Here is a 17,048-nt window from a genome sequence, read left to right as displayed (position 1 = left end):
AGGTATTAAATCGCAATTGGATGTTATCTGGCAACCTTCTCAACGTTATACACAGCAGTACACCTTGGAAAATACCTCCAATTACTTAAGCCTACCTTGGCAACCCTAAACTTAGCACACATATCCCTTCACCTGGCCTCAGCTACCTTCGACTACAGTTCCCTTCCCTTAGTAACCACTGTCTCACTCCAAAAAAATTACTTGCTGTCTGTTCTGTGTATTTATTACATGTCTTGCCCAAGTCTACTATTTCATTCTCTCATATTCGGCTACAGCACCTCAAATGCATTCACTTCACAAACATTAATTTTAAGCCAAGTATTGCATTTTGCTTGTTTAGGTCCTCAATTAGGTGCTGTAATCAACCCTTTCAGTTAAAAGACAATGCCACCAGCAAATAAGAAGCTACCAAGTTCTTTAACACCTAGTTTTTCTCAATTTAACACCCTGAACACTTCTGAGCATGCAGTCAATAACAAGATATACATCGAGCCCGCTTATAGTGAACATGACCGCTATGAGTGATTTGTTTGTTAAACCCCAATGTGTGCACTAATTGGGCCAGACATAACAGATTCACCTTCTGTAAGGCAGAGTTTCGTGGTGCACTCTTTACTTAGTATGTGGGGGCTCACTGTCGCCTCATTGGCACTGGTTGGCCCATTTTCATATTGCTGCTTGTTTCTGCCTCAGCTAGAAAACAATGCGAGCTGCAAGTGCAAGGCGATTAACATGCCGAATGCTCCTATAAAGCCTAGCCCGTATCAAAGGTCAGTTTTAATTATGGAGCGAATGTCAGTCAATCATAAAATTTGTACCCGCAAATGCAGTCATTGCTGTGTACACGGCACTCTTTTTTTTGTCAGGGCACTGTTTGCTGAGCGGCGACATGTGGCAACATTTCAGTGAAGAGCACACCGACGCTGCCTGTGTGACGACAGCGATGAGCTTTCGTGCAAAGGAAGTGTTCCAGGCCGTCCACACTTATTAAGTCTCAGTGAGAGCCAACTTTTGAGCCAAACATAAGGCATGGTCATTCAGCAAAAACTTAGCACAGATGCAATGCCAGTGAAAAGGCATTTGTGGGGCACAGCTATTATCATGGTGGATGACAAAAGCTGTAACAAAACTGTCCACCTTGATAGCGCACATATTTGGCGAAAGAGCGTATGCTTTTTCAGTTAGTAGCATTAATTTCTTTATGACCCGCCTTAAAGAGATTTCTGGAGTTCCATATTAGACAGCACGGGCCGGAACACTTCCGAGTTCTTTTTTCTTAGTCCTGCCAAATTATTAGTCCCATATTAGAAGGGGAAGGAGGTAGCATTGCCAACCCATGAAAGTGCCACCCTTCTCTCCAGGCATGAAATTCCCCTAATAGGCAAGACTTGCAGTAGCCTCAATGCACGCAAAAACCATGATACTGTGCTCCCGTGGCGAATTTTCTCTTTTCTTTGCATTCCTGTGAACAGCATCTTAGCCATGGTTTTCACATGCAAAGTGAAAGCTGACAAGGTTTCTATGCTTTTGTACATCCCCATAGCGAGTGCAACCGTGCAGTGTCTCCCTGCCCATTGTTTGCTATGCCTGCATGTTCACTGTAAGTGGATCCCGTGATCACAGACGTTTGTTCTAACTGAGGCTCAGCCACATAAACTTAATGCCATGTCGTCTTTGTTTGTACTAAGCAAGTGTTCATTATAAGTGGGCAGTCAAAAGTGGGCTAAACTTTGTCTTCCTACCCAATACACTTTCTGATTGGTATTTTCTTACTCTTTCTGTGGAGGACTATAGTCCCTACACAGCTGTTGCACACATAAGAGTGAAAGCAGCATAGGAGACTTTCTCAATACTGCAAATGGTACTGCCATCATACAACCAAAAACTCCCAACTTTAACTTCGTGGCTAAAGAGGATACTGCCCAGGTGGGCCCAAGCAAGAGAGGCCATGCGGACCAGGATGTGGGGCTCTCAAGAATAGGCTACCTGCAGCCATCTGATCAAGTGACCACACGAGATAAGGGGTAACGAGAGTGGGAGCACTTATGGGAGGAAGTATAATGTGGCTATAACGGTCACTTTGGCTGGGGGCCTTTGGCTGGGAAGAGTTCACTCCCAGAATATTTATGCAAGCATTGTCCATGCCCTGGCTACTACGTCGCACCCAAATGAACACCAGCATTTCCACTGAATCTAACGCTCTTTCGAAATTTTCAAAGACCACATACAATGATTTAGGGTCCCTTGTTTTCGGGTTTCATTTTTTATGGGATTCAGGGGGTACAAACTGGGGCATTACTTTTTCAACTCAAATTCAGGTACAAACAAGGTTATCAAAAAAAAGTTACATAATTTGGGTCAATTTTTAGAGCGAAAGAGAATTTTCTATAGGTGTTTGTTTTTCTGCTGACTATAAAATGCCCAATTTTTGTGCACAATTTCATAAGTAAAGAAAAGCAGGCCACACCAAAAAACTCTACCAAAAACATCTACTGAATTCATTTCATATAAGTTACCAATCTCCTACACAGCATTTCAGCATCTGTACAAGACCTGTCTGCCTTTATTTCTATACCAAGCAAAGACATTCAACATCACAGCCGCCACTTTAAATGGCCGAGAGCCTTGGAGTAGGACATCCTTAAAGCGAGTAGCACTTATTACAATGATGGCAGTAAGACGGCTGGCTGATACCTGTGTTTTCACCTCTCGTTTTTAAATCACACTTTTCAAACTTATCCTCAAATTAAGCTGCATCATGAATATCAAGCTTTAAAGGGGGTTCGAGATCAGTACACCAAAGACACCGCTATGTAAAACGCACAAGATATCCCCAAATTTACATGCAGTGTGTTAGCCTTGCGCACTAGAAAGCCTACTTTGTGCACTGAAATACCTACACTATCTAGAAGACGCATTTTCGGACAGAAATCGAGGTTTAACCCGATTATTTAGAAACCTGTTTGGGGTGCAAGAATTGGGTTTTACCCGAAAAGAAAGGGCCCTAATTTAATTACATTGTGCATAGCCCATGAAAACCCAGTTGACATGAGTTTTCTCTATTTTGGAGTATCCTTTCCACAAGCCAGCCTAATACATCAGTTCTGCTGGCATTTACATTAGTAAATGTCTTGTACACGATAGACAATAAGCTAATTAGTCCAAATCTTTTCAGTTTCGGGCCAGATCCTTCCTGCAGGTCAGCATTACGCTAACACTCCTTGGTCACTGGTATACTTCAGGTCATGAGCTGTAAACAAAGTTGCAAGCTTCCTGAGCACAATACTACCATTGTCTTTCAGCAAGTCTGTAGTCACCTGATCATTCCCTGTCAATTTTATGCTCTTCTTCCCACCAGCATACCATTTATCACACCCTGGCTGTCATACACACCTGTTTCACCATTAAATTAGCCACTTCAGGATCCAACGAAGGGAAATCCGGTGGCATCTGTGTGGCAACTGACGACTGCGAGCACTCAAGGAGAAACTCTCGCGAGTACATTCGGCGGTTTGATTGTGCATCATCTGGCAGATCAGAAGAATCTAACAAAGCAGTAGAAGGCACTTGTGGACGGTCAGCCTGTAGAGGAGACAATAAAAAGGGAAAATGTAACCAAGTACAAACTAATGCAAGCACTAAGCCCATACCTTGGCTGAAAACTCTGGCGAGCTTCCGGATCTCTTGAACTGCTTAGTTTGTGCAGGTGCCTCCACAATGCCAGATGCTTTGGTAGCTGCAAGCCACACAAGTACATCATGTAGTACCTCTGAAAATACTAGGGTTATGTTGCTAAAATGCAGCCAGACTGTAACAAGACAGGTGATGGATATTAGGTACTCGTTTAGTATATGCAAAAAAAAAAAAAACAGGAAGGCAGTTTTTTCTTGGTACCACTAAATTTGTACTGCCCTGTTGACAATAACAAATTACATTACAGTATATTAAAATGCAATAAAATGCATGCAATTTATAATCACGTACATGTCAGATGGAAATTTCTCAGCATAAAATTTCGTTAACCTTTAAAATCAGTGACTACAGTATATACAACACAGGTGGTAATAAATTTTAAAAAATGTTCACATAAGGAATAGCAAGAATCTCACTAGCAGAATGGCTGCTATAACTTGATTTCTAAGCTGTGGAGTGTTTCTTTGATCAAGAAAAGGTAGAAAAAGTTCTCTAAGGAGCATTCATCACCCACATTTATGAGCAAACAGCATGGCAAACCCATAAATGTCTATAAATACTGGCAAAGAGCAATGGCACCTTATTTTTCTGCTCCAACTCGTAAAACCTGCAGTTTTAAGCTGTATGGGATACATGTTTAATAACAATCGCCTCATCTCCTTCCAGTTGTTGCTACCATGCAGAGCCAGAGTAGCAGGCAACCTGCCTACTGAAGGAATGAAGCTCAACAAGACATTTGACTATAAACTGCCAGTGACTATTGGCAACAGATGCTACAGGGAAAATGCTGAAATCCCTACCAGCCCTTTACTCACAGCCATTTATTCTTCAGCTAACGGGTTTTGATCTTGCATAAAACAAGTGGGAAGTAGTCGACCGATTCAACATGCTCAAATTGCGGGAACTGCAACAGGACAGCTGCAGCAAATCAATGAGAACAATTTCTTACTAAGAGTGAAATGCTACCAGAGCTAGTGTGCCTATTTGCACTGTCCACATGGTACCCATTCCCTTGTTCATCATTAGTGAATGGATCAAACGAGACTGCATTTACTGTTGGAACAATGTTTGAGAAGAGCATATTGCCATGTTTTACAGTTTATTTCATACCAATTTCTTCGTTGATAGACTCCAATAAGCAGCTGCTTGAAACTATGGATGCAAACTGCAATTGCAGATGAGATAAGAGTTGAGACCGCTTGGTAAGCACAGCATGAGTATACGAGCACATCAGAATACTTGTTTCTGCTGGTCATGATGCATATTTGATGAGCTTTACAAATGCAACAAGAGTCTTACATGTTTTAAATGGACTAGGGCCAAATTTAGAAAACTGGAAGTTGCATACTGCAAATGCCCTCCATCATATGTACTATTTGTCAAAAAAGTTTCCATTCCACTGCGCCAGTGTTTATAGCGATCTTGGTGCTGTGCAGCTTTCAAGCAACTGGTGTCGCAAACTAGTTTTAGAGTTTGGTATGACAAGAAGGAATTCTCTAAATTACTCTCTCAAGCTGGTGCAGACAATGCAGCCATTTGGTGAAGTGACACATGCGCTTCCACTCTGGCAATTGGCTAGGTAACACGGGAACTTTTGCGACAGATGGTACTGAAGCTGGTATGTCTTCCTACAGATGTGAACAGGTCTCAGCACTTTGGAACGCTTAATTTCAAGTTTCATACTTGTCTTTTTTTGACCTTTAACACGTTACTCCAGTCAGCTACATACCAATCTGTGCAGGCAGGTTCTTCATTATGCTTCCAGACCGAGAAACGTGCTTTGGAGACTGGGTAGGTGCCTTTTCCTAAAGAGAACATTCAAACCTATCAGCGTAAATACTGGCAATATTACTGGCATAAATACTGGCTTTCACATTATTCAGCAAATATAACCAAAACTCCATTTAAGAATTTATGTACACAATATAGCAACTGTGCACAGTTTTGTGGTACACTTCCTCAGCAGTAACAGTGAAGACCCATGCAGTGAACACTTCGCATGCATGAGTCAACAAGAAAGAGCACTACAGTCAGATTCAACACAAGAACAAAGTGGCAAATGCTCCTCAAAAGGACTCCTCTAGCCAACGGCATCAAACTGTTGTCACGACGTGGTCATGTACTGTGCACCTGCCATGACATGCTAACAGGCCTGTGCGCAGCTTACAGTGGCAGGTGTGAAGTACTTGACTATTTTTTAACTGCTAGCAGTATAGTCTCCTTTCGGCAAAAAAGCCATGGTCTCTCTCACTCTGTGTGCATGCGTGAGTGAGCAAATAGTCTGCCTTGCCAGCATATGCACCAGTAAAAATGCATTGCCCACCTCAAAATCAAATTAGCCAAATTAAAAGACTCAACGTAAAGGCAAGCAATGTAAAACCGAAATGCAAACCAATACTGCTTACGCAGATTTGCTGCATCACATCGCATGATTACCTATACATTTTTGGTCCTTTAACGAAAGTGTAGGATTTATAAGCTACAAACATTGCCTATTTGTCATCCAAATGTGGTAATCAATAGATTTGAGCCAACATCAATTTGTCTCCACTGTGCCTTTTGTGGCAACTCCATTTTGTGGAAACTCCTTTCCCAAAAAACTTCTCTACCCTGGAACCAATACCATTTACAACCTATGACATCAGAAGTTCATAACTAGCAAGCATGACTATTCACTGGTTCCAGCGTTCATGGCAGAGCAAACAAGTCAGAAAAGGTTGAGAAAGAGACCATACAAAATACGGCCGTAGAAATAATGTATGAGAAATAAGGTAGAAATGCGATTATATATAGCATGTTTTGCCTAACTAGCGCCAATGTTTTTTTAAAAAAGGACAACATGCTTCACACAAATCCGAATCAGTTGTGCAAGGTTGTAGGCAGTCATATTGAACAGGTCATACTTTTAGTGCACCAAATTTGCCAATTGCTTAATAAATTTGGAGCAATACATTTTTTTGCAAAAGTTGAAAAAAATGTTGAGAAATGCCATTTCAGTTTCTCCAGTTTAACTTCAGTGTTATTTTTATTTTAAGCTTTAAATAAAGCCTGCAACATTTAAAAAGTTCCATGTGACTGTGCGCTCCCACGTCGAGATGTTACTTGGCATCTTCAAACCTGCTCCAATTAAAGGAGGTGGGTTACGGAAAGCCAAAATGAATGAACTGATCACCAGTCACAGCATGGGTCAGTGATCATTCCAGGGTGAGCACAGGCACTTTGCTTAGTTAGAATTATGATGCTGCAGCAGCAGTGCGCTCCCGCTATGGTAACCACCATAGCCACCCTAACCACGCCGTACAACACAGATAATTTCTTTTGCAGTCCAATATGGCTGTGCCTCTTGCGACGAAGCTTTTTGTCGCACATGTGTGGCTCTTGCCTCAAAGAGCAGTGCCATTTTCATTCACTCTAGGTCTTAGCCTTGCCAAGTAGTCCCACGTGCTTTGCTGTTTCTGAATGATTTTATTAAAGAGACACTGAGGACAGACTGAAGTTTGGCCTGCATAGGTAGATTGCATTATTCTAACAACAAAGGCTTTCACTGAAAACAAAGCTTTTATAAGCTAGAAAAGGCAAAAAAGAATTTAAAACAGGTGTAGCCACCAGCAGCTGATTGCACAAGTAAAAGTGTGTCAACACAGTTTTTTGGGCGTGAATCCTAGAGGCCTTCAAAACGATAACGAAGCTATTTCGGTGTAGATGTGACAGGCTTGAATAGAGTGGTGGGAAAACAAAATTTTCCTCAGTAATAAACGCTGTCGGACGAGCATCGACATGCTCAGAAAGAGACTCAAGCTTTACTGCGCACACAAAAAATACTAAGTGTTTCCTACGAAGAAACACGGTTCGGATGACTATCTTGCACTGCGACTATAAATCAGATTGAAAGCTGTGGAGTTTAGCGTCCCAAAGCGACACGTAGCCTATGAGGGATGCCATAGTGGATGGCTCCGGACTAATTTATGACACTGCACAGCACATGGGTGCCTTTTGCGTTTCACATCCATCAAAACGTGGCTGCCGTGGCCAGGACTGAACTAGGTACCCTGGCTCAGTAGCCAAGCACCCTAACCACTAAGCCATCGCAGTGGGTTTTTAATTCCCAAGCTCGTGTGGGCAGAGGACGTTCCGGAAGAACACAAGCTCAAGATCATGCGTGTACATCGTGGTCACATTATACCAATCCCATCATTGCCAGTGCTTCAATGTGAACTCCTATTTATACGAACAGACTTTCTACCATGAATTTCGAATTGCGTGGCTCTATCGTGCAAACAAATCAGAAGCTCGGAATTGACGGTGCACATAAGGGAGTAACTGTTCATTAGCATCCACCCAAGCACAACCATACGGCTACAAAGGAAAGCTAAAGAGATTTCAAAGAAACCCCGTAGGATTTTGAAGTTTTCTGTATTAACGGAAAGTGAAGGAGGTTCTGTGAGGTTGCACTTCACAATTCATAGATAGCTCTGTCAGGAAAATTATATATTGTTTTCAGACCTAAGCAAAAGTGAGGCTTTACATTATAAATCAAGAGCCTGTGTGTTCAAATAAATGCAGAGAAAAAATCTGGCAGTTCTTCCCCATACTTTTTGTTCCATGCCTCTGGCCTTCGGAAACATGCCACAATCGCTTATGCACATTTGGTTAAATACAAATATGATGGAAAGTGCATTTGTTCCAAACCTGAAATCTCCAAATAAAGCAATGGAGCTATGTGGCCACTGAACACAAAAATCAGATTTAGACTAATGAACTAACTTGGAAGGCTGTGAGTGCCCCTACTATTACAAGTTCTTGAATGGCGACACTGAGGTGACAGGGAGTACTTAATAATTTCTGATGGCATGCCGGCTGCAAAAACTATATGAAGTATAAATAACTGGAAGGTCATTCCTCCAGACCTATTCTGCCTACCGTACAGCTTTGCCTGTGTGTTTATTTATTAGATGTAAAGTTATGAAAAAATATTTTGAAGTTCTGAGAAACGTTACTTTACAAGTCATTATTGCTCTAGTATTTTAATATGTCCATCACCTTTCCTAGCAGGCTTTCTGTGAGAAGCACTTTAGTCTCAAATATTTGCTTTCATAAGCCAAGTGGTGCTCATGGCACAACCACCATTGAATTCTCACCATATCTTTGCATGAGCTCACGTTTTTGTGGTAAAAAAAATTGCTCACCGTTACTTTTTTGCCTGTGTATACTCAAACTTAGGGTGATACATGCACTCATGTCTTCAACATATCAATAAAGTGCAGTGAGAAAATTCTTGATATTTGTATGTGCTATTGCCAGCCTCCAGCAATGAAGGATACCCCTGAAAAGGCGTTCCTGCGTCATCAGGTGAAGCGCTACGCTGCCATCCATGTCTCCACCAAAAATAAAATAAAAAGACTGCAGCAAGCGCAGCGCCGTCTTCAACGCAAGGTTGCTCACCTTTCAAGTGTGATTGATGATCTATCAAAAAACAAAATTCTGATTGAGGAAAACATTGCTGCACTCCAAAGCCTTGCAGGCTCCAAAGAAAACCTATTGATGCGTCACATTGTCCAAAAATTGGGCAAACCACATTCGATCGCCTACTCTCCAGAGTTAAGAGCGTTTGCATTAACTTTGCCTTTTTATTCCCCCAGGGCATATAACTACGTCAGGGCTGTTTTTGACACGTTTGCCTCACCCAAAGGTATTGTCAAAATGGCTTGAGCATATTGATGGCTCTCCTGGTTTTTCTAAAGAAGCATTGGCTGCACTTGAAATGAAAGTGGAAGAAAATTCAAATCTAGGCCATTCTACGCTCTGCAACTTGGTTGTACACGAAATGGCGATTAGGCGACATGTCAAATGGGACGGTAAAAGGTTTCATGGGCATGTGGACATGGGAACTGAAGTGAACGATGACAGCTTCCCCGTTGCTAAAGACTCCTTTGTTGCTTTGCTGGTGGTAATCAATGGGAGATGGAAGCTACCATTAGGGCACTTCCTTGTTGATGGCCTAGGAGGTGAGCAACGGAGCAATATTGTCCTCCAGGCTACTTCTCTTGCACACGAAAAGGGCGCACATGTAGTAAGTTTAACTTGCGATGGTGCAGCTGCGAATTTTTCTATATTGCGCAACCTTGGTTGCAAGCTTGGCTTGGAAGAGCTGAACACTGCTTTTCCTCAACCTGTGGCAAATCGACCAATATTTGTTTTATTGGATGCCTGCCACATGCTTAAACTTCTTAGAAACACACTATGTGACAAAAAAATTTTGGAAAATACCAATGGAGGCCTAATAATGTGGAGGCACATCGAACAGCTGCACGAGTTGCAATACTCAGAAAGACTGCATTTGGCAAACAATCTCAGAAAGACTGCATTTGGCAAACAAACTGAGACAATCCTACATCAACTGGGAATCTCAGCCAATGAAAGTATCCCTTGCAGCACAGCTATTCAGCACATCTGTAGCAGATGCTATTGCAGAATGCAGGGCACAAAAGGTAACAAGTTTGCGAGATTCTGCAGCCACAGAGGAGTTTGTAAGATATGTGAACAATGTGTTCGACATTCTCAACTCGCGACACCTCAAACAAACAGGCTGGAAAAAGCCCCTGTGGCCTGAAAATGTGGCTGCTGTTACCACATACTTGCAAAAAGCAAAGGAATACTTTTCCTCTATTCGAGACCCAGCACAAAAAAAACTGATCACAGAAACTAACAGAAAGACAGGATTTATTGGCTTTTTAATTTGCATGCAGAGTGTAATTTCCTTGTAAACCCATTTAGTTCAGGATAATGCAGTATTAGCATATCTGCCTACTTCAAAATTGAGCCAGGACCATCTTGAACTGTTTTTTGCAGCGATACATTCATTCGGCCGCTGCAATGATAATCCAACTGAATGGCAGTTTGCTGCAGCATTCAAGCGCCTTATAATGCAAAATGAGGTTAAAGATGCTGCCACTGGAAACTGTCTTCCACTTGAGCACATCAGTGTTCTCTACGTGAGCTCATCTGTGAAGTCATCTTCATCAGAAGTAATAAACATGACCACCGCTCGCAAAAACTTTATAGAAAATGAGCATCCTGTCGAAACAGTGCCGAGCATTGTTCAAGAGAATGCTTACTGCTCTGATCCAGGCAAAATTTCAGAAACTGCAGAGGTTGTTGTTTCATACATTGCTGGATTTGTAGTAAGAAATCTACAAGCCAGTCTGAAGTGTCATGAGTGTGTATCTGCGCTAACTGCATCACGTCATGATAACAAAACCTACTCCCTGATTTGAAGGAAATCGCATGGTGGCTTAATCGACCCGTCAAAAGATGTCCTCACAACCTGTCAGCAATGTGAGAAAGAACTGCGTCGAGCCATAGCTTGTTCTCCTTTGATATCACGAGGGCTTGCAGATAAGGTTGCAGTAGCTGCAATGACAGCATTTATAGGGAAAGACCTTTTTAGAGTTCTTAATAAATACGATTGATAACCTTCCCCTTGAAAACCACTCATCCCACCTTGTGAGGGCAATTGTACAAAAATATCTAGACATCAGGATGCATTATCTTGCCAAGACGGCCACAGAGCGACTTCACTTAGAAAAGGTGCGACACAAGCACACAAAGCTGACACAATTCAAAGGTCAATAGTTAAAAAAATGATTGCAAATTAAATACTGCGCCATGGGGCACAGATATTGCTGCAGTAACATCTTTAAATCATTGGCTATCAGCCCTGTCAGGCCGCTAAGGCAGTTTTCTTGCGGCTGCTTCCTGTCTTGAGGTCAGTGAAAAATAAATATTGTTAATATTAATTATCAAGTATTGACCTAATAACTGTTAGAGAAATTGTGTTACATGATTAACACAATTTGTTTCAACAAAGTGTCTTCTTTGTGTTTCATATGATGCTTGCAGTACACACTAACATGCAAAGCTTTGAATGCATGTTGAGGCTGTTGCATGTTCTTCAACTCTAAATGTTGTATATTGTTCAAGAGTTCATACAAAGTGCAGGCAACCAATGTTATTGTTTTTACTACCCTCGTCAAACTACACATGCATCATAATGCATGTTATTATTGGTTTTTCTTTAAGCACACAGCACTTCTACAGCCCAAGTGCTACTGGAAGTCCAATTGTACTTACGTACGTGTGTTACATTGTGCATAATAATGATAATCACTTCAGAACTGTATAATGATAGGGAAGCTCAACCTTAACCTATCCAACGATAAGCACCCATAATATACATTTTATTCTTATGCGTAACAATGTTATACGTTTATACAGCTTATATTTAGTTCTCGAAATTGTGTATAGCAGTTATGAAATAAAATGTGTTGCTTACTGCTTCACGCATTGCCGTTTCGGTTCGTATTGCATCACAACGTGCATCTGAGCATAAGGTTTAATTTGATCACACGCAAGTTTTGCATATAATGTGTTTCGCAATTATACGAGCGCCGTATAATGCTTCTCTGAGCTAAACTGGTGAATTGCTCGAGCTCAAATTTCGCACACAAATGGAATTTGGTCGCCAGTATTAATGTTTTAAATCACATTTATGGGGGGGTACTCACCCGATTCTATCAAAGAAGTCACTATTTGCATCGTCTACGGCGATGGCGAAGCAAAACTAGCCACGGCGCGCGTATAATTCTGCAATGCCCTTCACTGAGAGCAGCACAGATAATCCCAGCAATCGCTTGATTCATTGGGTTTATTTAACATCTCAAAACGACTTAGACTATGAGTGCCACCGTAGTGGAGGGTTCAAGATAAACTGACCGCCTGAGGATAGTTAACGTGCACCGATGCACGGGCCTCTACTGAAATGCGGCAGCCAAGACTAGGATGGTAATTATCCACAGTAATGTGCGAGCGATTGCCTCGTTTCTTCATTCCTGGAGCAGGTGTGTCTTAAAAATCCATGCAAACAATTTACGGCAGATCCTTTCCAGCGATTTATGCTGGAAGACGGGGAAAGGTGTCTATGCTAAGGCAACACTGCCGCGCGTCATCACAGGTGGACGCCTTCAGTTACGTGTTTCCCCATTTACAGTGAAAATTTAAGCGAAAGTACGGAGAGAGAGCCATCCAAAAGAGTTGCTTCACCTTTTTTCTATTGAGTAAGTATTGAATCCGCGCAAGCCATCGTCGTGAGACATACCAGATGAGCACGCTACTGCCTGGCGCTGTTAGTTTGCACAAAAAATACGTTATCTCTCATAAATTTCATAAGGACCACCAAACGATCGCACATACCGAACCAGAAAAAAGTGGCTTGGAGCTCGCCAAAGCAGGCGGCCGCGTTGTAGGCCGAGCAGACGCGCGCACTAAAACATACCGACACCAAAACATCAGGGACTCTGAGAGCGAAAAAATGGGGGATGAAATGGCTTCATAAACACTCTGCTTGCAAAGGCTGGCCGCTTGATGTCACGCTCCCTCCTAAGTTTTTTTTCCTCCATGCTGGCAAGGGCCCCAGCCGCCATTGACCAGGCACAGAAAAATAGAGGCCGCTATGGTCTGACGCTGCCTGCATGTGGTAGCAGCGCAAAAGATGGAGCCCACTGGGCAGGTGACGCATGCCACGCGTCCAGCATGGGCAGCAAGATATATAAACTTCTCAAATCGCTGCTGTTTCTTGACGATGCAGAAGCAATCATCCATGTACCGAAGGAAGATCTCCTTGAGCGTGGTGTGAAGCTGGAGAGAGCCCGAGACTCTAGCGACACCATGGTCAAGTTTGCTGCGGCGACAGATATGGACACTCCCATAGCCATTCCATCACAGATGTTGCTCTGGAACCTGAAACAGGTATTAGCTGGGCAGAACTGCAGGAGCCTGCCAAGGCCCAGAACGTCGATTGGTGTTCTTTTCGGTAAAGTTGGGTCCGTTTCAAGCGCATCTGTGTAACGAGGAATTAGACGGTTGTCTGCCATTCCTAGACACCCTTGAATTAGAGAAAACCTAGCGCCAAAACCATGCAAATCACAAGGACGAATGACGCATGCAAGATAGCTTTACAAGATAGTTGCAAGATAGCTTTCACAATCGGATGAGCCGACTTTCGGTGGGTTCCTCTGCTTTGTTTTGGCTGCTGTTTACGGGACCCTCCTTCAAAAACTTAAGCACGGAACCCGAAGAAATACCGGAGATCGTTTCAGGACATAGAAGCCGCTAGTTGTGCCTTATGTACACAAGACCTCGCACAGCTTGAGGAAAGTGGCCGACAGGTATGGCGTGAGTGTCGTTTTTTCGGCTCCTAACAAGCTGGAAAAGTTGTGCCCCCGAATCTGCAACTCTAGGAAGCGGGGTTGCCAGATAAAGCACGACACTCCGTTTATCAAGTGTTCCGTAGGAGTGGTCTAGGCTATCCCCTTAACTTGTGGGATGTTTTATGTCGGTCAGACTGGCCACTGCATCAACGAGCGTTTGGGGGACCATGCCCGAAATTTGTCAGACTTAAAAGATAAGTACGCACATTTGGTTGCGCACGTAATGAGCTGCGACGGGTGCGAGGCGCATTTGAATGAGACGAAGATTCTTGTTGGCAAGAGCATAGATAAGACTAAGTGTTAGCCTGGAGGCTTTCTACATAAAGAAATTTGGCTGTAGGTGCATCAGTAGTCCTTCTTTATCTCTTTTTGCCTCAGAGTAACTTTTTAGATTCAGTTATCATGTAATCTTCCTTTTTCTTGTGTGATTTTTGGCTGCCTGCCAGTTTCTGCGAAGCAATATTACCTTTGTTCACCTTCTTCTCCTTGTCACCCTTCTCTCCCCTTGAAGCTTCACCCTATATAAGCTGCATCTTGGCTTCAATAAAATTCAGTTGCCAGTATAGCGCTTGTGTCTCGTCGTCGTCCGTCCTTGTGGTTTGCATGGTTTTGGCGCTAGGTTTTCTCTAATTCAAGTATGCACAAACTAGCCCAAAAAGAGGTGTTAATGTAGACACCCTTGTAAAACGTGACGGTTACAGAATTTCACTCGTTGTATTGAGGAAGGACACGCACACCAGCATGTACTTTAACTTCAGCTCCGTGCACCCGACCTCTCACAAGAAGTCTGCAGATGCATCACCAATTTATTGAAGAACAATATGGCAATGGATTGAGGCATACCTAACACATACTGAAGTTTCTTGACAACGTTGCCAGTTCAAATAAAGATGTATGATCAGGTATTCCACAACGGTCTGTGATAGGACTTTTCTTTTACCTTTGTATTATATCAACGACATGAGCATCAGCTTTTCATCACAAAAAAACTATTAAACATTATGCAGACAACACTATTATTCATTGTAATATACAATATCATGTTGATCAGAACAGACTGAACGAGCTCTTGGACGTAATTAGTACTGGGTGCAAGTGGTGGCAAATGGACATGAATACAGAAAAGCAGTTGTTTTTTTATTATAGTAAAAGACCCCCTGCTTTTTTATCATAGAACTGGTCAGTAGCACATGTACACAAAGTTTGCAACAAAGCAATTAAAAAGCTTTCAGACGTTACAGCAGATGTGAAGCAGACTCCTACTGCTACTGGCCAACGCAAGCCCAGTTTGGGAGCCTTATGCTGCGCAGATTATTTTGAAATGTGAATGCATACAGAACAAGGCTCTCAGGTTCATATAATACTAATTCTAGAATGCAGTCATCTTCATAAAGACTGGACTAACGACTGTAAAGAAGAAAATGGAACACAATAGGATTTTTTTTTTATCGTATTTTGCATGGCTATTAAAGCGTAAACCTTGGAAGATATATTACAAGATATAGTCCGACCCACCAAAACACACCAAACATAATAAACCACTGATTTACAGGAGATTGTTTTCGTTATTCTGTTCTCGTGCGGACAATATACCTGAGTGGAACAAAAACTACACAAAGAAATTATCGGTTCTGAAGGTAAGGGAGCTTTTAAGTTGCATTGCAGGAATATTCCAAGAGTTCTTAAGATATTTTGTATACTAGCCTTGCTACAAGTCATTGTTTAAGTGTTCTACAAACATTGCTTCTGCTTCTTTTCACTTCAATGCACATTAGTGGAACAATTGCTTGTACTTTTGTTACTTCGGCTGTGCGCATTTTTTTTTTTCAGATTGCATACACATTGTTGACTGAAAGCGATGCTTTGTGGTCTTTTCAAATATTTCTGCGCATGTTTAAATTTGTTTCCCACAACAGTTTATGCCATATCATGCGCTTTAAGTAGTGTGCCATAATGCTAATGTTCAATGATTTCGTTTACTTCGCTTGCCTTTATTTTATTTCATATGCAGAGACTTCAAAGTTTTATATTTGCAGAAATGCAACTCCTGCCTTAGCCTGGCCGGCAGTATGAATAAATAAATAATAACTGGCTCAGTGGCAGATTGCCCGCATTGGCCAGCACAGCCCAGCGCATCCCAGAGCACGTTGTTTCAGTCGTCAATTTGGATTTCCAGACTGCGACAGGGTTTGTGCCTCTTGGCAGATTCAGAGCAATATGCCAAATAGCAGACTGGAACTTGTCATAATCTGCTTTACGAATATAGATCGTTCTTAGCATTTGCCGTCCTGCCTGGACAATATCAGGCCTGCAGTATTGTGCATATAACAGACATTCTTTCCGGACCCGAGTTCGGAACGCGCACCGGTGACTTCATAATGACAATGATCAGCCCCATCACCGCCTGCTAATGGAAGCTATTCTACGCCCGGTGCTCCATCATGGCACCTGTCACGTCGCATGCAGGCCATTCAGGAAAGATTTTGCCAATAGTTGACTGTATAGTAGATGCCTTTACAACGACTATCTAGCAGCTTTAGACGTGCAGATAAATGCATGTATGGTAAAAAATAGGGGCTGAAAAACACAGTAAATTACATTTGCAGTTGCATTACTTCATTGTGTAACCCAGACTTTCCGTTCATCCGTGCCTCTTGCATGTGATGAGCCCACAAAAGTCTGCAGAACATGGGAAACGAAAAGCCCCCGAACTTCTGCCTTCAGGCATGGCTCAATATCGAGAGGTGCACAGTGCAGGCAGTCCGTGGCTGCATGAGTACACTGTTAAGGAATTGACCATCTTCGTGCCCTCCATGCTCCAAACACTCCTTGGCTGTTTATGCACGGGAAAACTACACAGGCGGCCTAACCAACTACACTAACTTTTTCCACTTGATCCATTTTGCTTTTCTACACATTTTGGAACCCACTGCATACCTATAGTAGGATACAAAAAAAAAAAAAGAAAACACTTGGTAACACTGGACACTGTCCACAGCATCCTGTATTACCTTGCTGACCAACCTGAAGAAAATCAGTTTTTAAAAATTTTACTCTATCAAACAAGCAAGAGGCATCAAAATTCTTGAA

The 17,048-nt window shown here is 42.3% G+C and overlaps 1 protein-coding gene across 7 annotated transcripts in view; it reads right to left on the bottom strand.

Moving 5' to 3' along the window:
- LOC144113544 (uncharacterized) overlaps positions 1-17,048 on the bottom strand; it is a 119,201-nt gene that overhangs the window by 42,087 nt on the left and 60,066 nt on the right. For all 7 annotated transcript variants that reach the window (XM_077646673.1, XM_077646674.1, XM_077646671.1 and 4 more), the window contains 3 exons: positions 5,423-5,498; positions 3,651-3,736; positions 3,394-3,582 (listed from right to left, as the gene is read on the bottom strand). In XM_077646673.1, coding sequence (XP_077502799.1) covers positions 3,394-3,582; positions 3,651-3,736; positions 5,423-5,498 — 351 coding nt within the window. The remainder of the gene's footprint in view (positions 1-3,393; positions 3,583-3,650; positions 3,737-5,422; positions 5,499-17,048) is intronic.

This window comes from Amblyomma americanum, chromosome 1 (genome assembly GCF_052857255.1).
Source record: "Amblyomma americanum isolate KBUSLIRL-KWMA chromosome 1, ASM5285725v1, whole genome shotgun sequence".
In the NCBI taxonomy this organism is placed as follows: domain Eukaryota; kingdom Metazoa; phylum Arthropoda; class Arachnida; order Ixodida; family Ixodidae; genus Amblyomma; species Amblyomma americanum.
The sequence above is the reverse complement of the archived record's forward strand: the minus strand, read 5'-3'. Positions and strand labels throughout refer to the sequence as shown.